At 40.3% G+C, this 27,976-nt stretch overlaps 3 protein-coding genes across 6 annotated transcripts; 1 reads left to right on the top strand and 2 right to left on the bottom strand.

Annotated features, from left to right (window-relative positions):
* Positions 1-55: 55 nt before the first annotated feature.
* Positions 56-9,969, bottom strand: LOC140362799 (opsin-5-like). The gene is made up of 6 exons (XM_072449000.1): positions 9,762-9,969; positions 4,468-4,558; positions 4,229-4,391; positions 4,024-4,151; positions 2,753-3,087; positions 56-573 (listed from the first exon to the last, which is right to left on the bottom strand). Exons 2-6 carry the CDS (start codon positions 4,556-4,558, stop codon positions 88-90), a joined length of 1,203 nt encoding a protein of 400 aa, XP_072305101.1. The 5' UTR covers positions 9,762-9,969; the 3' UTR covers positions 56-87.
* samd10a (sterile alpha motif domain containing 10a) lies at positions 9,721-27,816 on the top strand. 3 transcript variants are annotated; one of them, XM_072449003.1, is made up of 5 exons: positions 9,721-9,866; positions 23,891-24,066; positions 25,646-25,814; positions 27,272-27,412; positions 27,486-27,816. In XM_072449003.1, exons 2-5 carry the CDS (start codon positions 23,923-23,925, stop codon positions 27,506-27,508), a joined length of 477 nt encoding a protein of 158 aa, XP_072305104.1. In that variant the 5' UTR covers positions 9,721-9,866; positions 23,891-23,922; the 3' UTR covers positions 27,509-27,816. The 3 variants fall into 3 exon arrangements, with proteins under 3 accessions (XP_072305104.1, XP_072305105.1, XP_072305103.1); XM_072449004.1 differs by having other exon boundaries at positions 9,743-9,845; XM_072449002.1 differs by lacking the exon at positions 9,721-9,866 and adding an exon at positions 22,449-22,649.
* Positions 13,851-17,310, bottom strand: emilin3a (elastin microfibril interfacer 3a). Of its 2 annotated transcripts, none has more exons than XM_072448998.1 (4): positions 16,924-17,310; positions 16,710-16,829; positions 16,094-16,632; positions 13,851-15,996 (listed from the first exon to the last, which is right to left on the bottom strand). In XM_072448998.1, the coding sequence occupies exons 1-4, from the start codon at positions 17,070-17,072 to the stop codon at positions 14,072-14,074; spliced, it is 2,733 nt and encodes a 910-aa protein (XP_072305099.1). In that variant the 5' UTR covers positions 17,073-17,310; the 3' UTR covers positions 13,851-14,071. The 2 variants fall into 2 exon arrangements, with proteins under 2 accessions (XP_072305099.1, XP_072305100.1); XM_072448999.1 differs by having other exon boundaries at positions 13,851-15,987; positions 16,924-17,309.
* Positions 27,817-27,976: the final 160 nt, after the last annotated feature.

The following is a 27,976-nucleotide window of genomic DNA, read 5'->3' as shown; positions in this document are numbered from 1 at the left end:
TGAGACAGCATATGTCTTGTATTGGTTTCACGGATTTTTCACACAAATCCAAACACACAAGAGTAAACCATTCTTCTTAACTTGTCGTTATAGAAAGTCACCCTGCGATATTTCTGTGGAATCCTGGTTCAGTGTCACCTCTGTGCAGGACGGTCCCGTGAGGATGCAGGCAGTTCTTTGGGGTGTGGCCACATGACCGACCGTCGCCCCATCTGATCTATAGAGGCACGCCCCGTACTCATGCTGCTGTCCGTTTGAGAAGCGATTGGACTGACTGCTTACTTCCTTATTTCGTGGTAAGTTGCTCAAATATCCTTTCAGATCTGACTGCGGGCTCCCTCCTGAAATCCTCTGTCGTAATGTGGTCGAGTCCCTGTATAGACACTGTCGAAAGTTGGGTTTGCAGAGCAGATACACCAGCGGGTTGTAGATGGTGGAGGACTTGGCGAAGAGAGCTGCCAGAGCAAAGGCAGTGGGGGGAACCAGCAGGGCGTCTCCAAAAGCAGCCCACATGGCCACAGCAGCGTAAGGGGTCCACGCGGCAAGAAAACCAGTGCATACGGCTACAGAGAGCTGAAAGAAAGAGATTCAGGATAATTTCACACCTATTATGTGTAATGTCTAGACTAGAAATGTAACAGTGTGTTATTTTGGAAAATCATCCTGGGAACAAAGCATAAGCATGATTGTGGCTATTTAAACAGCACCTGGCTTGTGAGACCAATCCATGAGTTTCAGTAAGATGAAAAAATGAGGGCAGTTGCCCTCATTTAGACAATCTAAAAACTAAATATTGCATCTTCTGAACGTTAGTAATCCTCAAAATGTTGCATATAACAGGAAGCCTAAACTCATTAATACCTTTTCAGTGCCTATGCGGTGTTTATCATGTTCTAAAACCTTAAAATAAAAGGTTTTTTGAAATGTATTTATTTTAGCTGGTCTGTTTGATGATTTTTCTACAGCTCTGTTATACCACCAAATCTGGGTGAACTACTACATATGTTGGTTTCTTTTTATAATTTATTTTTTTACATTTTAACCTGCCAATCCATGATACTTTGCTCAGTTTTTGTACAACAATAATAAAGAAATCAGTATTATTACTTTATTAGTTTTAATAATTTGAAATAAAATAATACCTGTGCTTGCCTGTGCTGCAGTAGTTTCTGGCCTTGGCCATTTGCCAAATGGTAATAGCTTCTTCCCCCCATTTAAAACTAGAGCTTTCTTGTGAAATAAAGCTTTCCGGAAGGAAATTCTTTAAAGAAAGAAGAAGAAAAAATAATAAATAATGTAAAAAATACCAAAGTAGTAGTGCCTTAAGAGGCCTTTTGTGGTATTATATTCTTTTTAATTTTTTTTATCCATCCCTCTTCTTCCACTTATCCAGCCGGATTGTGGGGGCAGCAATCTAAGAAGGGACTCCCAGACTTCCCTCTCCCCAGACACTTCCCCCAACTCCTCCGGGGGATCCCGAGGCGTTCCCAGGCCAGCCGAGAGCCATAGTCCCTCCAGCGTGTCCTGGGTCTTCCCAAGGGCCTCTTCCCGGTGGGACATGCCTGAAACACCTCCCCAGAGAGGCGCCCAGGAGGCATCCGGAACAGATGCCCGAGCCACCTCAGCTAAGACCGACCGGTAAATCAAGAGCTTTGTATTTCGACTCAGCTTCTTCTTCACCACAACGGTCCGATGCAGCGACTGCATCACTGCAGCCGCTGCACCGATCCGCCTGTCGATCTCACGCTCCATCCTTCCCTCACTCGTGAACAAGACCCCGAGATACTTGAACTCCTCCTCTTGGGGCAAGGACTCCCCACCCACCTGGCAAGCCACCTTTTTCCGGTTGAGAACCATGGCCTCGGATTTGGAGGTGCTGATTCTCATCCCAGCCGCTTCACACTCTGATGCAAACCGTCCCAGTGCATGCTGCAGGTCCAGGTTTGATGGAGCCATCAGGACAACATCGTCTGCAAACAGCAGAGATGAGATCCTGTGGTCCCCAAACCGGACACCCTCCGACCCCTGACTGCGCCTAGAAATTCTGTCTATAAAAACTATGAACAGAACCGGCAATGCAAACACAGCTCCTGCTCCGGTCATACAGGGACCGGACAGCCCCTAGCAAAGGGCCCCGGACCCCGTAGCACCCCCTAAAGAACACCCCAAGGGACACGGTCGAAAGCCTTCTCCAGATCCACAAAGCACATGTGGACTGGTTGGGCAAACTCCCATGAACCCTCGAGCTCCTGGTGGAGAGTCTAGAGCTGGTCCAGTGTTCCACGACCGGGACGAAAACCACTGCTCCTCCTGAATCCGAGGTTCAACTATCGGTTGGATTCTCCTCTCCAGTACCTTGGAATAGACCTTACTGGGGAGGCTGAGGAGTGTGATCCCTCTGTAGTTGGAACACACCCTCCGCCCCCCTATATATATATATATATATATATATATATTGATATATTGATATATATATATATTGATATGTCTATTAATTATTCATCATACTGTGAATGTGCTTTTGATATTAGGTAAAAGAAATTAGGCTTTAATATTTGATAAATAATAAAATAAAATAACACAACATGTGTTTGAACACAGTTTAGTTGGATTGCTTAAATACATTATCTTCTGATTACTGTTATTCCAAATTGGGATATTATTTTCATGAATATCGCTCAGCCCTACATGAAAGAAATGTGGATATTGTTACATTCCCAGTGCTTCTTAAGTCTTAACCTTCTGCTCTGACCTTGATGATGAGAGCGTGAGCGTTGGCGGTCTTGGTGTGTGGTGACACGTGCTGCTGCACAGCCTGACGCGAGCCTCGCACCGTCAGCAAAATATACGTGTACGACAGAAAGATGACGGTGCAGGGCAGAACGTAGCAAAAGATGAAAAGGCAAAGAATATAAGACAGAGCGACGAGCTCGTGGTTGGGCGCGTGCCAATCAATGCAGCAGGCAGTGCCATAAGGTTCAGCGCTGTAGTGTCCCCACTGTGCCAACGGCCCCAAGGCGAAGATGAAGGCGTAACACCACACTGCAGCCACCAGGAGGCAGGCGTGAGACGAGGAGAACTTGTTGCCTGGAGATGTAACAAACACATTAGATTCAGCAGTCAGTGGATCTTATGCTGTAAGGTTTCCCAACCTTTATGTCTATTAAAGCCCGTAGGCTTCATTAGACAGGACAGCTGAGCATGAATGGGGATGAGAGAGAAGGGAGGACATGCAGTAAATTGTCGGAGCCATTCAAACTGTGGCCGGCTGCACATAGAGCCTGGCATATGTGCTAACGTCTTAACCACTTGGCCACCGGGCAGCACACAATTGGCTGTTTTCAGATGTTAGAATGTAATAATGTCAAACTACCAGATGGGGCAAGAGACAGATTTCTCTATTGATTACATTTTTACAGTGTATTTATTTATTGGATTAGTCTTTACATAAGTAAATACTATTCTTCCTGAGTTTTACAATAAAATCAATACATTGAAGTTTGTTCCCACTTTGTTCGATTAGCTATATTACCTCAATAAACTGCAGTTAAACTACATTAATTTAATATGTGTTAAATTTGATTGTCCTATGGAATGTTGTGATGTCCCCTGAACCCCAACAATACTATAATTTCAAACTCGATTTTTATACGAAGAAAGGCTCAAGACTCAGTAGTTTGTTTTTTATTTTACAATGTGGTTTATACTAGTTCTAATATACCAATACCAGGAGATAGGACCGGACGACATCGCAAAAAAAGAATCCAGTTTTTTCCCTCATATGGATTTATTTTTGATACGGTGCAACCAACAAATATATTTTTAATCTTCTGCTGCATTACTTGAGTAATATTAGTAATAAGATATTCTTCCCAACACTTGACTCCAAAACAATTACCGGTACTACAAAAGAACACTTCAAATTTGACCTTTTTAAAACCTGATATCATTCACACCCCCAGTCCCCCTGCTGTAAGGGAGTCAGCGTTTCCCATAGAAAATGCAATAGGATTTTTCACTCACCATAGTTTGGATAACACACTTTAATGCAGCAAACAGCAGAGAGGGCAGTGAGGTTAGTTAAACTACACAAACCAAACAAAACCCCACAAGCTGCGTAAAGCTGACAAACGATTTCCCCAAACAGCCATCTGCAAAAAGGACAGTTTATTTATACATTTACGTTCATGAAGTTAGTTGAAGGAGAACAATGTGAGTTATTCTCTACCTATGTGAAAACAAGGAAGCAATTGCCAGTGGGAATAAAGATAGTGTCATTCCAAGGTCGCTTATGCAGAGATTAATGATGAAGTATTCGGCCGGCTTCAAGGTTGATCGTTTCTGATTTGCGACAAGAAGCAGGATGCAGTTTCCTGTAAGAGACAAGACGCCTGAAAGAAAGCGTTACAGTGCAGTCACGTGCTTCTGGCAGTGGGGGAAATACTTGTGTGACTTTGTTTGACTTACAGAACACAGTGTAGACAGCTCCCATGAGGATGTCGTGCTCTTTGGAGATGGAGGACACAAACGCAGCGGAGGTGTCTGAAGTGTTCCCCATCTAAATGAGAGGAAGTGTGTAGTTTGTGTAGTAGAGGTACCCACAGCCATCCTCATCATTCAATACAGGCGATATATGCAGTAACACAGCCATTCCCAAAGTCTACAGTTCCAAGGCCCCCCAATAGGAATTCACGCTCTGTTCAAACTAATGTGTATTTTTTTTCACCTAAAACACTTATAATGACTATAATTTTTAAGTGCTTGCGTAATTAAATAAGTATATAAGTATAGATATAAGTATAAGTCGCACCACGGCCAAAACTATGAAAAAAGGTGCGACTTTTTATGGTAATCATAACGCGCATTCAATATTTAACTCACATCAGATCAAAAAATATAGCAAGAATTGCAAAATTGGATTTGAGCTTCACAAAAATAGAATTTGTGGTAAAGTATTTGTATATCTAGGTAAAATGAAAAACTATTGCCGGATTAACATTTATGTAAGAATTTCTCCCATAAAAAATAAAAATCAAGATTTTGCCTTGATTAAAATGCTGTGTCTGTCATGAGCTCCTGTGAAAAAAACAAATTTAAGACCATATTAAATGTCCTTTACTTGATTTTGTCATATTTTGGTTAATCCCAATTTCTTCATTGAACTCACTCAATGTTCTGCTTAGTTTTGGCCTATTTCTGGAATTCAGAAGGATTTTGTTTGCAAGTATTTAAAGGGTCTATAAGTTGATTGATATTTTCTTTTATTTTCTTTTTATGCAGAAATCCTTTGTCAAGCCCCGCTTTGAGATCCACAGTAACACATTATAGTCTTTTTCCACAGAAACACCATCTCAGTGCCTTGATAATGCAACATTATGTTATGTTGCAAGTAGAATATTTGAATGACAAAAAATTCAGGTTGATCATTTTGAGGCTCAACTTTGATTCATGAGTTATCACAGAGAAACTCTCTGACTACACAATTTGTTTAAATATGATTAATGGCTGAACAAATCCTTTCAAGATTAAAAACACAACAACAGATGGAAAGTAGAAATGAATAAAAATCTGCACGTCTTTTGGGATTTGCAACTGATTTGAAAATGAGGGATTGAGAGGAGAAAAACACTATGTCATCTGCAAATGTATTATGTTGTGTGGACTAAATAAAGCTTGAGTAAGACTAATGTTTGATTTAGTCCAGTAGATGATGTCAGCTGTAAAGCACTTCAATGACAAAGGAAAGAATCATCTATCAAAACTATGGGCTCAATGAGTTCATGAAGAGTTTATACTGGCTCTATCTCCGGTCAGGATACATCATCATTACTATGCAAGTCACTGGGAATGACGGAATATCCAGTCTGCGTGAGACCAGTTTTATGCCCTCTCTGAATGTAAACTGCAGATAAGCAGATCCAAATGCACTGCTGATGTTTGATAAAACTGTTATTTGAACATGGCTGCGCAAGGATGGCACTTTTAGTGTTACGATTATTGTGAGAAAAAACATCAGGATTTGACGATTATTCAGGATTATTGAGACTGTGACCTAACAACAGAGGAATCAATTCATTTTCTTTCATTCCAGTGGTCTGACATCTGATATTGAATTTTCTGAAAGACAAAATAAAGTTAAATTTGACAAAAACAGCCAGATGAAAAAGTTATTTACATTTAGGTATATTTTCTGGGCTATAGAGTGAACTTAAAAGGCTTAGTTTTGCTTCTGAAATGGTCATGATTATTTTTTTTTGGTTCTTACAATTATATTGTGACCTGAATAATCACGATTATCACGGGCCGCAACTAATGATTATTTTATCAATTCATATTTTGATTAGTCAAATTATTTTTCTTGTAGATTCAAACATGAGCTGCTGTTTATTTATAGAGGGTTCTTTTGGCATGTGTTTTAGAGTCTGAATAGTCCAGATAATCAACAATTATAAAAATATGCAAACGGTTATTAATAGTATTTAATAGTCCACTAGTCACAATTATTCTGATCAATTTGCAGCTTTAATCAAATCGATTTATTCTCATTCAGTGCGTCTTTAACTCAGTTCTATGTTTAAACACAGACACAGACCCAATTTAATGTGAGTGAGTGAATGTTGGATTTCAGAGATGTGTGAATTTTCAAAAGCTTTAGTTACTTCCTAATAATAGTATATTCCCATATACTGGTACATGTTCCATACAGGTTTGTTTTTTTTACAGCAGAATGACGAAATAGAGGTTCATAACGGTTGAAAATACGGCCAATACGGTTGAAAGAAATACGAACCGAAAATCAAACTAAAATTAGCATTCAAAAAGACAAGTGTTAAAGCAGTAAGTAAAACTCCATGGCAGCTAACTAGACCCTTTGTCTCGGTGGGTGCGTTTCAGGTAAATGAGCAGCAAGAGATGATCCTGCTGTGGATTGGTTCTGTCTGTGATTATTTTGAGCCGCCGGAGCTTTGGCACGACAGTTATCACTCCTCTGAGCCGCGCTGAATGACTTCTCTGTTCTGATGATAAATTGGGTGTCTTCAAGCCAGACGTGGGCACTGCGCTGTGGGCACTGAGTCACTAAACTTTGATGTACGTTTGTTCTAAGGCTGCACAATATTTTAAAAATAGGATCTTCACTAACTATGTAAGAGACTATTGACAATTGAAAAAAATTGAGTCACATATAAACCAAACCAAAGGTCCCAATTAGTCATGTTCATTTTCAAATCAAGTCGACTTTAATTTTTTTAATGTTTAGAATGTCCAATATAGAGTGCGTTGTAAGGGCAACAACACTTTATATTGGACATATAGAGTAATGAACTATTGGACATATAGAGTAATAAATTGTTGGACATATAGAGTAATAAACTGACATATAGAGTAATAAACCTTTGGAGTATGCTATGAGCATACTCCAAAGGTTTATTTTGTCCATGGCTGGTGTTGTGAGGCCAAAATACATAGTCTGTATTTTATTGATCTCAGTCCAAAATATCCCATTTAAAATTACCCTCTCTTTCCCATTTATGTTTTAATGTAATATGTAGAGTGGCTGTCCAAATTGTCAATCTATTTATATTTTTCCCCTTGAACGTCCTGATTTATAATCCTTGATAAATAATTCAGACAGAAGGTTATAATGGTACATGTTTTTCAACTTATCAAAGCTTTTCATTTTGATTTCTTTTACAACCTGGTAGAAAATCATTATCAATTTTCTTACCCAGATCTTAAATCTCAAATCTGTGCTGTTAGGTGCAAAATTTGATCACAAGCCAGTTTAAGATTTGTTTGTAGGTTACATATGTTTTGTTGTAGAAAAATATTCAGTTGCAGTCTTATGAATATGGACATACAAAACAAGACATTTGGACTCTCTTCCAAGAGTCATTCTCAATCTGAGGATCTAGTCTGATAATATTTATCCTACTCTGAGTAGTTTTTTGTTTTTTTTAAACACTGTCCAGAAGACTACAACTGAATATGTTTCTACATGGAACACCCCTGGACGAATGAGGGATTACACCGGCGTATTTATACATTTTGATTAGTTCTTTCCATGTCTCAAGCACAGTTACTCAGGGATTTTCCAGTTCTTCAAAGTGAGTCTACCGTTTGTCATGTGCCTGTAAGGCCCCTACAGGAACCTGTTGGTACTTGGATGGGAGGCCACTGGAACACCAAGTGCCACATAGAGGCGCTAGAGGAAATGTTGTGTCCATAGGCAAGACACTTCCACATTTCCTAATAGAGCGCTATGAGTGCCCTGAAGTTGGAAAAGCACTATATAAATACACAGTAATAATAATAATAACCCCTGGCGCAACACTGCTCTCAATATTTTCCCATTGAGCTTCATATTCTGGGTCACACCAGCAGAGCAACGCTCTGATTTGAGCTGAAATAAAGTCATTTTTCAGACACTTTTGATAGTTGTAAAGTTTTAAACCGGATACGAGGCTTCTTGCCTTTCCAAACAAATCTTGATATTTATTTATTATTTCACTCGTCAAACAACCGGTTGGGGGTGGAAATGGGAACAGTTTCAATCTGTATAATTTGGTAGGTCATTATGGAAGACCTCATCTAAATATCTAAGAGCTTCCATTTAAATGCGTTGGTCTTTCTAAATGTCAAAGGGGGTCGCGTGAATAACATCATTTAAGTCTGCTTTGTATTTACATCTACAACCTCAAAGTATTTTCAAAATTGAAAATAGCCGAAAGAAAGAAGATGAACGTTAAACTAGATTTAGTTTGTCATGATCATATTCATACTACTTTACATGACACAGAGTTCCTCTGAGCCACATGATCTTTTAGAGATTGATGCTAACTGTGACTGACCAACTACTCTGCTGTTTACACTGCGCTAGAGCTGTGACAAAAGGCTCAAAGCAACATTCTATTTGTGAAAAGGTCACACAGTTTAGTTTGGTTTAAAAATCGCCTTTAATCAATTGATGTTAGCAGGGACTGTGTTTGCAGTCATTTGTAAGACAATTATTGGTGTTGTATTTCACACTTTCTAACACATACTTCTGTCTCAAATAGTCCTTGTGTTGTTCTTTGTTTGCTGTTAGCCAGATTTATGCTTATGCCTTTGGCAGTAGCAACAAGCACAAAAAATACCAAATATTTAAATAAATGGAAGGATACAATTCTGCCACCTCAGTAACTCATGCCTTTATAGTACAATTGCTTCCCATGGAATAAACATATTATGTAACCACTCTTAAGATGAAAGGACAACAAAAGACAAGGGGAATGATTTGCCAGAAATGATACATTTCCTAGCTGTTTTTTAAAAGTTCTTTAGATTTAAACATTAAAAGATAGTAATAACAATAATGTAATGTATTGCATGTTTGAGGATTAGAAAAGCTAGTGGCAGTGGCTCACAAATGTGCCAGCGCAGCTTACTATGGTTGTCCTTGAATTCACATATGTGACATATGACAGCTGTAAGCTTGTCTCTCAAATAGTATTTTAAAAGCACAGGGAGACACTGAAAAAAAAACTAAAATATAAGAAGAGTTTGTAATCCTATGACTAATCTTAATATTATATTTGTCTTCTGATCAGTATGAGCAATCTAAATATAGATAATCTTTATAAAAATAACTTAGATGTCATACAATTATATTCATGAATCTAAAGTAACAAAGCTTTAACACATGCAGCCTTATCAATAATACATTTATTTTATAATTGCTCCATAGAAAGACACAGAAGAGCCACTGTCGCCACGCTGCTTACCTTCTGCTGGAGGAAGTGGTGACCTCAGCTAAACTCATGTGGACTGTGTGGAGCTATAGACGGGACGAGACGTTGGACAGTCAAGTACGTGATCTCAAGCTCAAGGTACCCTCCTCATCCTCAGAGCCAGACATGTGGGCACACATTCAGACCACTTAATCTTCATTGTGGAGATGCACTGAGCCTCATTGTGGTGTGAAGAGAGAGAGAGAGAGATGGCAAGCAGCTCAAGAGAGGATGGACAGAGCGCGAGAGAGAGAAGAGAAATAAAAGGAGGGATCAGAGTATAATGCGGGCAGATTTGACTCTGACTGGTACCACACCCCCATTTCATCCTGTAGCTGTCCAATACAAGCCTACTTCCATAATTGCATTTTTTCCTATAAACTGTCCTTTTCATACTTCGTTTTAGAGAAAGTGTCCATTTGCCTGGGCAATGCAAGAAACATTTATGGTATTGAAAATAATCATCATCATTTACCGTTTTAGAGGGCTTTAAAACTAGGTCTGAAAGTTATTGCTTAATCCCAACTAGTCAATTATTGAAATAATCATTTAATTTAGTAATTGAATAATCATTACGTGTCCTATATAATGACTCCTAAACCTGTTATGTTCCTCAACAACAACAAGAGGTTTTATGATTCATACAAAGTACAACAGTACCATTTTTGACCGTATTTTGCCTCTGGAGGTAGCGTTAACTGGAGCTGTTTCCAGGGGGCGGGGCCAGGGCGCTATTTTGCTACCTTCCTGCCCTTAAAGCTGGCGCAAAGAGGCTGGACTTGGCCTGGAGGCTGGAGTGGGATGGTGCCAGACCATATATGGTGATAGTGTTTAATTCAATTACTTATAACTGTGGCATTCAAAATTCCCTCCTGTGTCCTTCCATTCATCTGCATCCACGCTCAAACCTGTAATATCTTTGTACAAGCACCAATCAAGGTGTTTGATAGAAAGCCTATGAGGTGGCTCCATTGTGATATCATCCAAAAGCACAAACTTTTTACATTTGAGAATTTTGTATGTTTACATAATCATGCGCCACCATTGTTTTCTGGTTTGGCCGTCAGACGTCAAGGTTCTCTCAGACCAAACACCAGAGCCTCTGGGAGTGGGGACTGTGTGGTTCCAAAGCACAGAACGTCTTTTGGACAGTCCAGCTTCTCCTCTGCAGTGGCTGAAATCAGGACAGAACTGTGCACATGGTGATGTATAAAATGAAATGTATTGTATATAGTCTGTAAATTTTGTATTGGTTTAATTCCAAAAGCCTCCTATGGACAGGTGTTGAAAATTAGCTTATTTTGCTATAACACTTAAAACATTGCATCTGGTTCATCCATTTAATATGCTATGTCCATATTAAATAAATAAAAAAATAAAAAAATATAAATAAAAAAAATAAGTTTGTCATGGCCTCATATCCAGCAATAACATTGTTTGATTTCCTGTTTTTCAATGAGTTCCAAAATTTAAAAAAATAAAATAAAATAAATAAATAGCAATATTGAAATGCAGCCTCGGAGCGTTGTTTCTTTATTTAATTCACCTTTATTTGTTTTGCACAACAGGGAGTATGTCTTCAAGATGGGCGTGTGCCAATTTGTGTCTTAGTGCCCGGTGGGATGCTGCTGGTGCGGAGGGCTCGAGAACACACTCGAGAACAGCTCAGTCTCATCTTATGGGTGGATCTCGTGTTGGGTTGTCAGTCTGTGCCACTTTTACACAGACTGGGACAAGGATTTTGGTGAATGTGATGTGACAGTGGGGATTTATTAGACTTTCCAAATAGACGTTCCTCTCTAAGCTGAGCACATGAGTCTGCAGGTCCAGTCAAGTACCAGGTGTCCAACGCAGTGCAAAGAGCTCTAAAGGCCAATTCATACGTGATAAGTTTGTTCGTTTACCTATAGGGCTGCGAGCACAAGAACAAAGTTAGTTTCGGCTCTGGCATTCATACTTCAGAAGAAGCGCAGCAGCTTGGCCCAGCCCACCCCCGTCATCCCCAACAACTGTTCCCACGCTGTTGCTATGGACATTATTATCACTGACCGCTAGTTTAGAGATTGTGGAGAGAGTTTTATGTATTATTACAATCACACATTCACAGAGAAATGAGCCTAACGAGGAAGTGGATTTAGACACAGCAAAATGCAATGACACAGGCGGAGCGCAGACGTACGAGATACGGTCAGCATTTTATAACGCGTCTAAACCTGGCCCGCAATTAAATGATTTCTTGTCCGGGACCAACCCAACCTGGGGGTTAAAACACAACCCGCGCATCACTAGTGTCCTGTGTGTGTGTGTCCTGTATCAGGCGAGAGAGAAGGAAGTTTCCCCTCATCTGCACCGCTCTCTCCTCAAATATAACGCCCACACAGGTTAGTATTTGTCATTTATGCTTGAGGAAAATATCTAAAATTGATAAACATCCCCAATCTATTATTAACGCTAGTTTGAAGTTTATTATTTACGATTCTGGCCATTCACAGAAGACCAGAACACGCCCTCAAGTTGCTTTACTCCACCTCATATTTTGATATAATCACGCCTCTTGTTTTGAATCTGATTGGTCAAAGCCTCACAACAGGAACAAGCTGAAAAATCAAACTATTGTTAAATCCAGTCAGAGCAAAGCAGACTTATCTGTCCTCAGTTACACAAAGGTCCTCTATGTGCATGTTTTTTAAAAACAAGCTAAAATAAGGCAAAATATTGCGTTTCTGAGCGCTGAGAAATGATGGACAACAAACCTGCATGAATAAAAACTAGTAGTATGCTTATGTTGAAGGGAAAATGTACTAAAAGCTTATAAGCAAAATAAGTAAGTACTGCATTGCAGCTCTATGAACTTTTTGTTGAGTCAAAAGTGGGTCTCATAACAGTAAAGCATTATTGAAGGTGGCACTAGAAGGAAACAAGCAAGAAAATTAACAATCAAAGTAGTTTCAACTGAAAATCACAATCAATTCAGCAAATCTCAAAGGCAACAATCATTTGACCCCAGGAGAAAACTAAATAAAACAGCTTTCTCTATAGTTAAAACCTCTAGATCATTTGTTACGGTTGTGTTAAGTAGTCGGTCTGTCACAATAAAAACATTTGAATTGTGATATACTGTGGAATGTCTGCCGTAAACCCTAAATGTATAATAAAATCAAAAATATGTTCTGCAACAAATTAAACATATGCTCTGCCACCAATTAAAAGCTAAATGAAACACTTTAGTGCTTCATTATTATTAATATTATTATTATTATCATTATTGTGTATAATTAGTCATAGAAGTGGTTTATTTGACACTCCACGACTGAAATTGTATTGTCAGAGGAAGTTTGGCGCTTCACAACTTGAATGGATGTGGGTTTAAATGGGGCTGAGGAGCAGGTGAGCTCTGGGAGAGGAAGGTGTGGTCTGCAAATAGATCCAGGATGAATTTATGTTTAGCTCCGTATTTGTCTAAAATAATAAAGCCTTGCTACTTTTATTATTTCTGACAATGATAATTCAACAGTGATTCTCGATAGACAGGAAAGGAAGTCAAATTGATTACCTTTTGCAATATACTGTGTACCATGAGGTAAACTTAGAATTTCAGTGATGCTTAAACCTTCAGAATCACAAGTGGGGCTTCAGAGTGATCCTCACTAATATTTAATATTCAACACAAAGAAGAAGAATAACTACACCCTACTCTCTTGTCTTGTTATATAACCTGTTTTCTACCAAATACTCATCTCTCAAAATGTAATAATTTTAATCTGAAACATAATTTTTTTATTTCAAAGATGCTAATAAGGTAAGGTACTGGTAAAAATAATAATAATAATAAACTAAACTATTCTGTTAATACTCTACTGCCCTCTTGTGGTCTTTAGTTTCAGCAGAAAGAATAAGAATTAAACAAATGCCGTACTTTCAGTGAATTTATTTTTAAAAAATATATCCATATAAATAACAAGATAACCATTATGCTAATGTCATATTACTGTAAAGACAAGGACACTTTGAATTTGATTTGACAGATATTCAGTATAAAACAGTAACATGTAAACAATTTAATCATTGAGCAGTAAATGATTGCGTGTCTGTCATTTCCTCAGTCACCGGGGCATGAAGAAGCTAAATTAAAAAAAGAAGAAGGAAGCACCTTTTTTTTGCAAATTGTCAGTGGATTTAGCTGCCTTTGTAGTTTCTACTTGTCAATCATAGAAATGTTCAAGACACAAGCTATTAGCATGTTTGCTTCAGTGCAGGTTCAAAACCAAGTCAACTCATGTGAACTTTAGTGGAAATGTTTGTTGTTAATTTAGTGTGAAGGTGTCCCCTCGTGGAGCTTCCTCTGACTCTATAATGTGTTGTGCGGACTCTAACTTTGTTGTGCAGTTTCTAAGTTCATCCTTGAGCTCAGACAACTGCTGCGTGTGGCTGGACAGTGTCCCGTTCACTTGTAGGAGGAGTCCCGTGGACTGCTTCTCCAGCTCCTCCCGGATTCTCTCCAAGTCTTCTGTCAGGAAGGTCAGACCTTTGCACTGATTCTCCACACTCGCCACACGCCCGCCAACCTCGGTCACCTCTTTCTGGACACCCAGAGCCGTACTACGGCAGCCCCTCACCTCATCAGCCAGTCTCCTCTTCATCTCCTGCAGCTCTCCCTTGAGGCGGGTCAGTCTACGCTCTCCTGAGCCCAGCATAGAGGCCTGCCGGCTAACCAGCTGCACCACACCCTTCATCTGATGGGCCAAACGAGCCTCTCGCTCATGCCATGAGCTGTTGGCCTGGTCTACTTGGTGCACAACTGTCCCAAGGGACTCCTGCAGCCCTCTCACTGTGTGGTTCACAGAAAACATGTTGAACTTCAGAATTGTGAGCTCCCCGTGAATTGGAGATTCCTTTTCTTGCTGATTGATGAGGCGCTTCATTATGTTCTGCAGTGTAACGTTGAGCTTATTCAAATGGCCAGCCTGAGCATCCAGTGTCCTGCTGATGTTTTCCTCATTCAAACTGGCAGAATCTCCCTGAATGGGTGAGGGAGCTTTAGGGGAAGAGCAGGAGGCGGAGCAGAGCATCTCCAGGCTGTTTATTTGTTTCTGGACTCTGTCCACATCCACCTCCAGCCTGCTCTGCAGCGACTCCAGGTCTGTCTCGAGTGTGGCTATAGCATGCCCCTCCAGCAGAACTGGGGCAGTAGCATTACTCAGCTCCTCCACAGCGGTCAGAAGGCGGTCCTCCAAAGCCTTCAGCTTGCCCTCCATTCGGTCCTCTAAAGCAAGTCGCATTTCAGGCATCTCAAACACATCACTTCTCTCCGTATCGTTACTCAGTGCATGTCCTGTAACATTGAGTTTCTCCTCTAAGTATGCAAGACGCCCTTCTAAAATGCCCTCAATGTGGTCCTTATGTCCGCTCATCTCCACTCGAAGATTTCCCTGTGACTGGTTTAGACCTGTCATCGATGTTTCAAGGAACGTAACTCTCTGAACAAGACCTGTCATTCTGCTACAGCAGCTGTTAGTTGCTTTTAGGTCATTGATTTGCCCCTGAAGCTGACTTATCTCTGATTTTAAATCTGTGGTACTTTCCACTAAAGCGTCTTCTATGTGCTCCTCTGTTAATCCTTGCTCTTTCTTGCACTGACGATGCACATCGCCAGCCTTCTCCACACAGCGACTTTCTGCCGTTTCTACACGTTTTTCAAACCCTCCCAGGATCTCTATCCGTGCAGAACTGAGTTTGGCATCCATCATGGATTCGAGATCTTTCTTTTCCTCTACTTCAGAAATGACCAGGGAGCCAGAAGCTGTTCTAGCTCGTTTTGTCAGTTTGTTTATTGCACTGTCATGCCCAGTCACTGTTGCTTTCAGCTCTTTAAGCTCTGTTGACTTGACCTGCATCTCAGATTTCAACCCATCTACTTTTTCTTTTAGTTCTGCTAATCCTGGAATCATATGCACCCCATCGATGCCGTCTGTGTGAGTGTCTCCTGGAATCTCTCCAAAGCCCACAGTTGATAATCCAGAGGCAGCAGCTGAGGCCTGCATCGGTGCAGGCGCAGCAGAGAGCAGAGTGGAGAGCATTCTGTTGGCGTCCTCTCTCAAAGAGGCTCGTAGGTTTCCCTCTAGTGCATTCACAGTGCCTTGCAGCGTCTCCAGACCATGGTTCAAACGCTGCACTTCTTCTTCCATTTGCAGTAACCTTTCCTCCATCACACTGTCAATAGCTTGGCCTACTGGTAGAGAGAGATAGAAAACGGATGTTAATTAAATTTGCCAATAAAATTAAACTGCATATTTTGTTTAACTTATAAGTGGGTTTACAGTCCCTACCATCAATATGTTCACCTTCAGGTGCTGCAGTCTCCTCTGGAAGATGTTCCTCTGGGCCCTGGAGCTCAGGGACTGGCCCATGCTGTTGGTGTAGGAGGTCTGGGTGGTGCAGGGGGTCTTGGTGTTCAGGGTGAGGCCCTGTCTCAGCTGGGTGTGGCTCAAAGGATGCGTCTGGGAAGGAGGAGGATGTTGGAGGATCAAAGTGATGCATTGGATTGTTAAATCCAGTGGTTGGAGGTCCGTTGGGTTGAGCCCATTGCGGCCCATTAAATGGTGGCCTGCTCATTGGTGGTCCCTTCATCATTGGTGGTCCCTTCATCATTGGTGGTCCCTTCATCATTGGGGGGCCCTTCATCATTGGGGGACCCTTCATTGGTGGACCCTTCATCATTGGTGGACCTTTGAAAGGGGGCACTGGGTGATGATAAGATGGTTCCTCCATACAGGCATAACCAGAGTACCCTGGACAGCAACGCCACTCCAACTCAGTCACAGTTTTATGTGCCACTTTAAAAATAGGTTTATACATCAAACGATAACTGAAAGACCAAACAAGACAGAGGGTTTTAGGTTCTGTATGAATTCTAGAAAACATACTATATTATCTGTGACTTACAGCAGAGTTGGGCATTTTTGTCCCCAGGAACATTTGTTGTATTCTGCTTTCACATATGGTGCTGCTCCGTCCTGTACAGTGAAGGACACCATCTTTTCAACAACAAATGCACAGTGGTTTCTTCAAAAAGAGAAAATAGAATGCACATACAAAAAAATTAAAAAATGAACACTAATGAAGGGGCAAAAAAGACAATGGGTAATTCAGTACTTACTTGTGTCGGCTGGTGGGGTTTCCTCCTTCATAATGGGCACTTGGACCTTTGTAGGGATAATACTGAGGTGGTCTGTAGAATTTAGTCTCAGCCAGTGTCAAAAACACAGAAATGAGAACTATAGGATTATAAAACCCAGCAAAAAGCATCTTGCAATTAGCTAAAAAAAAAAAAAGGTTTTTAAACGTCTTATTGTCTGAATCAAGAGAGAGTAAATCCAAAAAAATACACTCCAGATATTTCAATCATCTGGAAATAATTACAAAAAAAGAAAAAGAGAGAAAAACAAGAAACCAAAAATGTTAAAAAGTCAAAGGATGAATTCCATCAAAAGTCAGGTTGTCGTATCCTTGCTGCCTCTGCTGTAGAGTTGAAATGTCAGTGAGCTCCGGCAGAGCGACAACAGTCCACTGTGAGGTGTGGACCTTGTGCCCGCTCCTAAATGAGCTCCCCTGGCATCATCTGCATATCCCCTCCCACTTACTCACAAAATGGCACCAAACTGACACTAGGAGGAAAAGTGGAATTTCTTATCATGTTGTATAATCTGGTTTTATTATTTGTTTGCGCTCCAATCCCGGCACACACTTTAATTTTCCAAAGTGGCAACATATAGAAGAAATAAGACATACATTTACAAGAAACATAAATGATAGATTTCACAGGATGTACATCCTACTATGAATTCTAATTTCTATATCATTTATTCTCCAAAGTACCTTGTCTGAAAAGGAAACCACCTTGAAGAGGGAGCAAAAGAAAAAACACAGGGCCAAGAGACTGAGCATTTCAAAATACAAAGCTTTGTTTCATAATACAAGCTATTTTTATACTTGTATTTCCGTATTTCTACCTTATATTACATTATATTATGTCAACCTTTCCTCCATTTCCAGGCTAAAAGTAGATACTTTTTTTCTCTCCCTTGAATAAGACTGGCATTGTGTGCATTATTTTTCAGTGATCTTTTGCTTTGCTGTTTTTAGTGAGCCCATTTCCAGTTTCCTGTTTATTGTAGAACCCACCTCTTTTACCTAGAAACACCCTTTTACTTACACATACTCTGCAGTGTGCATATAAGTGGGCTATATATTCCTCTTGATTTGTCAACAAGCTCTTATTGTATTGCTGAAACATGTTTGAGGGCGCTCGGCATCCACTCTCAGACTTTCTGGTGCTCTGAAACAAGTGCACCTTTATTCGGCTGCACACTGGCAGCCCCACCCTGCACTGAGCCTCAATGGCATCACTGAGCTACAGCTGTTCCAGCTTCACCTGAGCGTCATAACACTTACGTCACGGGTTATGCTGCTCATGCACCACTTTGTCACTTTCAAAACAAGCTCTTTTTCTGCATACAAACTAAAATGTATTACATTTGTCTTGCCCTGCTCCCGGAGGTCTGGTTAACACATGGGCTCCCCAACTAATGTGTATCTATTTAATATGTGTTTAGTTTAACACCAAAGGTCTACATTCTGAATCTCTGTGTAAGCCGCTTTGTAGACTTTTCTCCACAGATGCTAAACCAGATTCAATTTGACACAACTCTCCTTCTGTGAGCTGTTTTATATCACTATGAAATTACAATATTGGTATATCTGGCAGTGTCATTGTTGTTGTAATGTTAATACCAGATTAACTTAACTTTACAAAAACAGTTTGAACCTCTGCCGCTCTTTGTATGACAAGAGTGGTTTATATCCGTTCTCATTAACAGCCATGTGCAAGGACAAACACCAGACTGGGCCTTAAACTTCACAAACACAGACGTCTTTGGCCTCATGTGCATCGTCTTACTTTAACATTTCTACTCGATTATTATAACAAAGGTTGTGCTCATTGATGACTTTGGCTTAGTATTGTTGAATTTAAAAAGTCTAGAGGTGAAAAGTGTTTTGTTCAGGGGGACGTACTGTCCAGGCACATTCAGTACGAGCGTTGTGTGTGTGGCTTGTGAGGCGCTGCGACCGTGGCACATCTGGACAATCTATCGACACTTGAGCTTCTGCTTGTGAGAGATGACCTCTGACCTCTGATCGTCTCAAATTAACCACTGACAAAAAGGTGTTGCGGTTAGATGGATTTTTCTTTTTAAGTAAGAGTGTGCCCCACAAGTATTTTATGAACATTTAGCTGAAAATGTCTATTTACAGTTTACAATTACTGTTTATTTCCATGTATCATCTATGTATATCGTCGTATCATATAAACTTAAACTATCAATACACAATACGTCCAACTCATAATTAGCCTTATAAGCAAGTATTGAGTACCTGTTGCATTAGGTCTGTCATTAAAACAAGAAAGAGAGAGTTCACATGATAAACATCGAGCCCTTCCAGCTTTAATTTATTAAACAATGTGTTGATTTATATGAATTATTATTGTGAGGGGCTTAATCTTTGAAATGGTGTTTTCCCTGCTGCTGTTAGTGACTGCCCTCTGGTGGCCCCACTGAATTTGACATTTATGGAAGAAAATCATTCAAACGTGACCTCATAATGAAATGTGGTTATAATAATCTATAAATCTTGACATCTGCGTGCACCCGAGCAGCCTTTAACACATTCCTCAGTCAAACAAAAGGCAGAAGCTTTTGACACTGACCTAATCTTTAATGTATACTGTGAATATTCAGGGCTCTTTGAAGTTCTCTCCTGTGGAAACTAATAATTCAGACCATCCCTTTTATCTTTTGAGCCAAAAAGTAAAACGCTTAAATTTTACGCAGAGCTCCAATAGCCCAGATTTTCTGCTGCAGTCTACAACTCATTAGTGGATCATGCCGTTTTAAAAGTTCAAAATCTGTGGGTGTGGGGATTTATACAAAGTCCCTGCTTATACTTATTTCATTTTTTGGGTTTGATTTCCACACAGCCTTGAAGTCACCTCAGGGAATAATATACATTTCTATCAGATATTATCAGGTTTAGGAACCTGAAAGAGCTGTCAGTTTGTTGACAGCTAAAAAAACTAAATCATTAACAATCTATCTAGTTTCTTAGTTAATATAAAACACGGTTCTGTGAGCTGTTTTATATCACTATGAAATTACAATATTGGTATATCTGGCAGTGTCATTGTTGTTGTAATGTTAATACCAGATTAACTTAATATAAAACACGCATTATGTACATTCTAATTATAGGGTTGTTTTATAAGCCTAAAATTAGACCATTTACATTGACATTGTTTTTAATAAGTCATTCATTCCTACATGAATGTCATACATCACATGTCATACATTCTGTCACCAGACACACGTTTTTTGATGATAGTGTCCTTTTCTCTTCTGCTTTATGAGGTTCAGGGTCTGTGTTTGCGGCATCATTGCCTCAGCCAAAGCCTCTCCGAGCAGGCAGATAAAAGTATAAATTATTCAAACATGACACAAAAATTGGCACAATAGATTGAAGCCTAGAAATGTGTGGGATGAGGCTATACCCCAAAACATGGAGTCAGATTTCGCACTGGATCTTGTTATCTTCCTGTTTATTGCAACCTTTTCTTGCCTTTTGCCCATTCAAAAGATATAAGATTTTGTTTTAAATCAAATATAGCTAATTTAGTTTGTCAATCATACTTTACTGCAGTATATTACATATTCAGCCCTTTTGCACATTACTTTATTTATCCTGCGCTATTTATTTACGCTGCTGCTCGGGTCCTGACTAGAACTCGGAAGTACCATCACATTAGTCCTGTTCTCAGGTCTCTGCACTGGCTCCTGTGGCTCAGAGAATAGACTTTAAAGCAGCTCTGCTTGTGTACAAGTCTCTCCATGGCCTAGCACCAAAGTACATCTCGGACATGTTAGTGCCATATGAACCATCTCGGACTCTGAGGACCTCAGGGACCGGCCTCCTGCTGGTGCCAGAGTCAGGACTAAACATTGGCCGGCCTCCTGCTGGTGCCAGAGTCAGGGCTAAACATGGGCCGGCCTCCTGCTGGTGCCCAGAGTCAGGACTAAACATGGACCGGCCTCCTGCTGGTGCCAGAGTCAGGACTAAACATGGACCGGCCTCCTGCTGGTGCCAGAGTCAGAACTAAACATGGACCGGCCTCCTGCTGGTGCCAGAGTCAGGACTAAACATGGACCCGCCTCCTGCTGGTGCCAGAGTCAGGACTAAACATGGGCCGGCCTCCTGCTGGTGCCAGAGTCAGGACTAAACATGGACCGGCCTCCTGCTGGTGCCAGAGTCAGGACTAAACATGGACCGGCCTCCTGCTGGTGCCAGAGTCAGGACTAAACATGGACCGGCCTCCTGCTGGTGCCAGAGTCAGGACTAAACATGGACCGGCCTCCTGCTGGTGCCAGAGTCAGGACTAAACATGGACCAGCCTCCTGCTGGTGCCAGAGTCAGGACTAAACATGGACCGGCCTCCTGCTGGTGCCAGAGTCAGGACTAAACATGGGGAATCTGTGTTTCAGTTTTATGCAGCTAAAATCTGGAACAGTCTTCCTGAAAATGTGAGACAGGTTCTACTCTGACAATGTTCAAATCTAAGCTAAAAACAGTTTTGTTTAGCTCTGCATATGACTGAAAGGACTTTCTTTGCACTCTTCTCTTTTTTTTTGTCTTAAACTGTTTTGTGATTTCTGTCTTGTTTGTGTGATTTTTATGCATTTTTTCCTGTTGTGTGAAGCACTTTGAAATGCCTTGTGTACGAACTGTGCTCTACAAATAAACTTGCCTTGCCTTATCCTAAGGAGAAAATCAGTTTGTTCGAACAAAATAAAAGTTAAGAATCTAAAGTCTGTAAGCAAATCAGTGTCACTTTATCACATCATAACTTAATCTTATAAAAGTTTGAGGGACAGGCTTGTCACTCATATAAGTGCATTAACACCACATGAGATTGGAATAATATAGCAATAGGTGCCAACATAGGACAACCCCGAAAGTCAGCACTACTTTGGAGAGAGAGGAACTAAAATGGTCAATGATCAAATCAAAGAAAAGGGGTGTGGGACAGGGGCCTAAATGCCTGTGCAGGACAACCAGAAAGGAGGGACAGGTTGTTACTGTGGAAGGGACAGAGAGAGCTAATGGACTGTCGGTGATGTTTTAGACTCGGCACAGTCCAGAGAGAGGCCGGTGCCGCGGGCGCACAGAGACCCCATTCTTTAAGGAGGGCAGCGGGGAATTCCTTGTGTGGATGCTGCAGTGATGAGAAGTCTTTTCATCCGCACTTTTTCTCCTCCAAAGGCTCCACTCGCTGTGCTAATTACAGGGCCCCGGGCTGCACTTTTAGCTCGCTGCGTGTCCTTACGCTCTTGAGAAAACGCCGCGCATCTGATTCTCACGGCACAGATAAACCACATGCGCAGAGCTCGCGCCTGTCCGCCTGTGTCCGCCTGTGCGCGCCTGTTTGTGCTGTGTGCGCCTGTTTGTGCTGTGTGCGCCTGTTTGTGCTGTGTGCGCCTGTTTGTGCTGTGTCCGCCTGTGTCCGCCTGTGTGCGCCTGTGTGCGCCTGTGCGCGCATAGTTCAGAAAGCGGCTCGGGGACATTCCTACTGTCTGTGTTTCAAACTTGAGCGACGGAGCGCCGTGCGTCAGAGGCGTTTACTTGTGCCGTTTAGGAAAAGACTGAAATGTTGTGGCGCTGATCCTCTTCATGAGACACTGGAAACTTTGAGCAAAGACCTGGAACAAGACGCAGATAAAGATGGGACATTTTAACTAAGCGCGCTTTGGATCGGAAGTGCCATGGCTGTAGATGGTAAGAGTTATATGTATTTGTGACAAATGGAAGACTATATAGTCTGCTTTGCTTAAATGTAAACCAGGGAGACTGTTTTCACAGGTGTTCTGCCAAGTCTGCTAAGCACATGTTTTTATATTATATATATATATATATTTATATTTTTAATATTTGCAAAGAAAACCTTGCTTTCATGGGGAGAGTAGCCTAATGGAAGTGTTTTGTATGGTATTTGTCTCAGTTTTATTGGTCCTAAATGTTTGCTTTGGGTCATTTTTGTGTATTTGTGTAAAATATCTAAAACAGGTGTTACATTCAACGCTAGCCTAAATTAATCATTTATAATCAAATGTGTGAACTGTGTGATGAATGGCTGCCAACCTGGTTCTGAAGAGGCTATAATTAAAGCTATTTCGCATAATTTCAAACATGTTCAAAGTTCAAAATGGAAAGAGCCTGTATCTGTAATATTTATGTCAGTGAAGTTTGCCTTGATGCTGCTCTGCTCTCATGTGTTCTCAGTCGGTGATGCTAAAGCACACACATCATTCATCTAAAACCCTCTTTCCCGCTGCAGACTTCTCATTCTGTACTTTATTATTCTTTTGTTCAATAGAGATGATAAAGTTATTGAGTTTATCAATATTTTATAAACTAATAAAGCTCCACACATCTCTCCACACTTGGCTAAACCCTCCTCTGGCAGACGACTCATTAAAGACCTGTGGCTTTCTGCCACTGACAGCGTTTTTAGGACTTCAACACATTTTAGTTTCTGGATCAGAAACATCCTGCTGTGGGGATTTGTGTGGTTAAAAGGTCCTTTAATGCATTCAATTAGATCATTAATTAATCAACTGATTTCACACTGTACAATAGATTAGACTGAATTGTAATAACAATAATAATAAGTAATTCATGACCTGTATACATGACATGTATACAGTAGTTTAATTTAGATAATGTAAAGCCCCGAATTAAAAAGTAAACATTGGATCTTTTATTTTTTTTCTCTTAAACAAATATTATAATAATTGAAACAGTTTACCCATCTGTATTAAGCTTTTCATAGACAATCGTTTACATTATTCACTTCACATTTTAAAGCTTTACTGCTAGAATTGAGACGCTGACTCAGCTGACTTCAGTCACAAGTGTGTTTTCCTGAAGCAGGTTTGTGCATGTAAATATGAGCTCATTGATGAATGACATGCCTACGTGTGTGTGTATCTTTATCTGTTTTTCATGACATCACACAGCTGCTTCCAGTTTTAGTTTCTGTAGACCTGCGATGGAGTACAGGGCATTGCCTGAGGACTTCAAACAGCTGCTGACTCGACGCACAGGTGGTAACCTCACCTGGCACGACGGGCGAGGCAAAGCAGGAAATAGACCTGTGAAGCTCCTGCAGCAGCCTGGTACAGAGGCTCGCCAGGTATGGACACACCCACAGAGCCAGAAATACACAGCGAGTATACTTCTGACTTGCCCGTAGCACCTACCGCCTGTAAGACGTAGTCGCAGTGGGCTGGTGACCGACCCATTGTTGCAAAGATATATTTGTTAGTGGAGAATGGAAGTTGCGCTCTCCCCAGCGGGCTGTGGGCTCTACCATCCTTTTAGTTTAGCTTTAAATAGCTCGAGTCTTCCAGCAGAATAATTGTTCCTCCACCATTAGACACGGACAAACACAGCATCCCAGTCGCTAAACAACTATTGCTTTCTATTGAAAACTATAAAATGTATTTATAGGGCTGCATCTAAATATTTTCATCGCAATGAGAGCTTGATGCTTTAGTTTACGCACGCATTTGTGTCTGTGGTGCATCTAAGAGGCAGCAGGCTGGCTCATTTACAGCCTGTGCCTTTGTTTTTCTCCCTGAAAGGCGCTTTAAAGGGCTGCCATGAGCTGAGGCTGCAAACATCGACTGGACTGGAGTGATAACCGAGTTGTGTACAAAGGATAGTTTGTTTCTATATGCAGTGGCTGGGTTATTTTGGTCAGTGAGAAACCACATCAGAATGACAAAATGATAATGTCCCACGTTTCAATTTCTTAGTCTTTCATATTGTACATATTTTACTGCCTTTTTCTTTTGAACAGCCACAGTCTCTATGGGTTTAATTAGTTTCACATTGGCTGGAGAATTCTGAAAATGCTCATTAGAGACTATTTTGTATGCTTTATGTTAGTGGATTATGCAAACAGCTATGCTTCTAATTAACTTGTTTTAAAGCAAATTATATTGTAGCACATACAGTTTTGTTAGAATTATATGGGGCTGGGAAAGTTTTTGTCTGGTACAGTTACTTAATGCCTGGAGTACAAAACTGAAACATCATTTTTGGTATGCTGTATTAAATATTGTCTGCTAGAACAAAACAAATCATGTTCCTAATTTCTAAGATAGGTGAAATATTTGAACAAAACTAGTTTAAAAAAGGTATATAAACTCCATCTACAAAGAAAATACAATTGAGATAATGGATTTAAGATTTTCCTGCCCCAGGGACGTGCAGTAGATGGAGTCAATGAATTGTAAAGTGCTTTGGGTAAATCACTGAAGCTTTTTCATTACTCTAAACCACCATTTCTTTACGATTGGGCTGGGGCTCCTTGAAGGCCAAACAATCAGTAAAATACAATCCATTTAATATGACATTAGGCCCAGGTTGTTTTTTACAAAAGAAAAGTCAAACTAAACCGATCCAATGTCTCTACAGTTATATGTTCATGATTAAAGAAACCTCTTCCTTCGCTGAGATACACTCGCTAAACATACAGAAAACGATGTTTACCAGAGTTTGATGTGGGAGTATAAAGCCACCATGGTCTTTAATGAGTTTTCAAACTGGTTTAGCTCTACAGAGGACTGCCTTGTTAGTTTGAGCAGATTTTTGTCAGAATGGGTTGTTTCGAGAAAATAACTAGACCCAGATGAAGAGAGTGTGGACCTCTGTTTAATACTCTACATTCTGGTCTTTATGTTTTGTTTTTGTCCCTGTGTCTACAGTACCATACCAGAGATAATTATGGGATATACAACACAAGCCCGACACAGCCCAGCTTGATGCGGCCCGTGGTGCTTTGGACACAGCAGGACGTTTGTAAATGGCTTAAGAAACACTGTCCACACAACTACCTGACCTATGTGGAGGTGTTCTCCCAACACGCCATCACAGGTCACTGCACACATACTGTACATTGCATGTCCTGGTAACACTGGCACCTAGGACTGGGCAAAAACGTGTATTATTCTTCATTTCCAATTCAAACATTTTTTTAATTTTATTGTTATAGGTGGGGATGAATAAAAACTATTTGGACGTAACTTGATGTTGGGGATCTACCTGCTTATCTTCTTGGAGATGTTATTGCTCTGTTTGCAATGTTCCACAATATGAGAAAACATGCTTTCTTCCAATCCAATCCAACTTTATTTGTATAGAACATTTTACCAACACAAAGTCTGCACTGCACAGTACAAAACAAGCACAAGCTAAATGAAAAAAATAGAAAAACAAATAAATACTTACAAACCAAATAAAAATAAATTAAAAACAATATAAAATATACAAAGTAATAAAAGATGGTCAGTTCTTACAGTGAGCTGGGCCTCCAGAACCTAGAACTCACCTGAGTCGCCTGCTTGTCACCATGACGATGGATAAGTTCAAGGCCATGCCATACCGTGGAATAATACTATTCAAAGCAATATAACATCTCCATGACAAGCATGTGGCATAGAAAAGTTACAAAGTGCACCTTTATTTTATTAACTTCATTCCTCTAAATTCTGAGCTCCTTCACAAACCACACGTTTTTACTTCCTCGTTATTTCCTGATGTCATTTAAAAAGCCCAAGCTTAAGTATTAGTTAACTAAGTATTAGTTAAAGCACCCTGTCCCCCTTTTTGTAACAAAATGGTATCCACAGCCTCAGACATGATTGTGACACCTTAGTTAAAAGACGGCAGGGGTTGGGGGTGGGGTCATCTTTTATTGTCTGTTCATGTAAATAAACTGAAAAGAAAAAATAAATGATTCCAAAAATATTTGCACGCCAGATAAAATGAATGGCAATGTTGGTACATTTAGTGATGACCTTTTAAACAGGAGACCTGAATAACTAAATGTCTGCAGTTCACTGGGGGCGATTTATGCAGATTTGTGATTGTGTTTGGGCGATTGACACGTGGCCTTATCTTGTCTTATTTGGCCAACTGTCTATTAATTAACAATTAATCATCTGAAACTAGAAACTGCTTGGTATATATATATATATATATATATATATATATATATATATATATATATATATATATATATATATATATATATATATATATTTTTTTTTTTTTTTTTTTTTAATTTTTTCATATTTTGTCAAAAAGGGCCTCTGGCTGGACACAAATAACCTTAATAATAACTATTAAGGTTATAATCATAGAGGAATTAAACTTACAGTATTCTCTGGATAAAGTGGACAAATTCATCAGAGTTTGAGGGCCAAGAAAAATGTGCCAGGATAAAACGGTGTATTGTTGAAGTAACTTGAAAAGTACCCAGCCCAGCGCCAACATAAGTGTGGTTTCTGTTCCAGTGCAGTTGTAGTGACTGTGGCTGTGGTTGTTCTCAGGCCGTGCTCTGCTGCGTCTGAACGGAGAGAAGCTGCAGAGAATGGGGCTGGTGCAGGAGACACTCAGACAGGACCTTCTGCAGCAGGTTCTTCATCTGCAGGTCCAAGAGGAGGGACGCAACCTGCAGCTCCTCAGCAGAAGTGTGTGACCACTATTCTAACTTTAATATGTTAAGTATGACTTTGTACTCATCATCATTTTCTTCTTTTGCAGCTTCATTTGGGAACATATCGTAGCGTTTGGCTTAAACACCTATACTATGCTGCTCGAACACGTGTGAGGAAGACTGAAATGACTGGATATTTACTGAAATGTGAATCAGATTTTGTTGGACTTCAGCAAACTCATAGGACTTTTTGCACGTCAAATTAGGCATGGAACAATGCTCCTGTACATGAAATGGAATGTTGAAAATGGAGAAAAGGACGAAAGACTGTAAAAGACAATCTACTTTGAACCGTTTTGTTAATTGTTAATTCTTATCAATTATATCTCTAATTTGTGGTTTTATGCTACAAAATAAACTGGAGAAAAGCAAACAAAATATGTGTTCAATTAAATGCCATATGTAGTAAACTTTTTCATCAAAGAGGTGTTAGGTGCGTTTCTTTTAAGCTGCGCCTCGTCTTGAGGATCGACGAGAGTTGAAGTGTCCAATGAAAGCGTAGAAAGAAGCGCGTGCCCTCGTGCAGACCAATAGCGTT

Source organism: Eucyclogobius newberryi, unplaced genomic scaffold (genome assembly GCF_026437365.1).
Source record: "Eucyclogobius newberryi isolate DKJ021-1_F unplaced genomic scaffold, fEucNew1.0.hap1 SCAF_17, whole genome shotgun sequence".
Taxonomy (NCBI): domain Eukaryota; kingdom Metazoa; phylum Chordata; class Actinopteri; order Gobiiformes; family Gobiidae; genus Eucyclogobius; species Eucyclogobius newberryi.
Note: the sequence above shows the minus strand (reverse complement) of the source record. Positions and strands in the feature narration are given on the sequence as shown.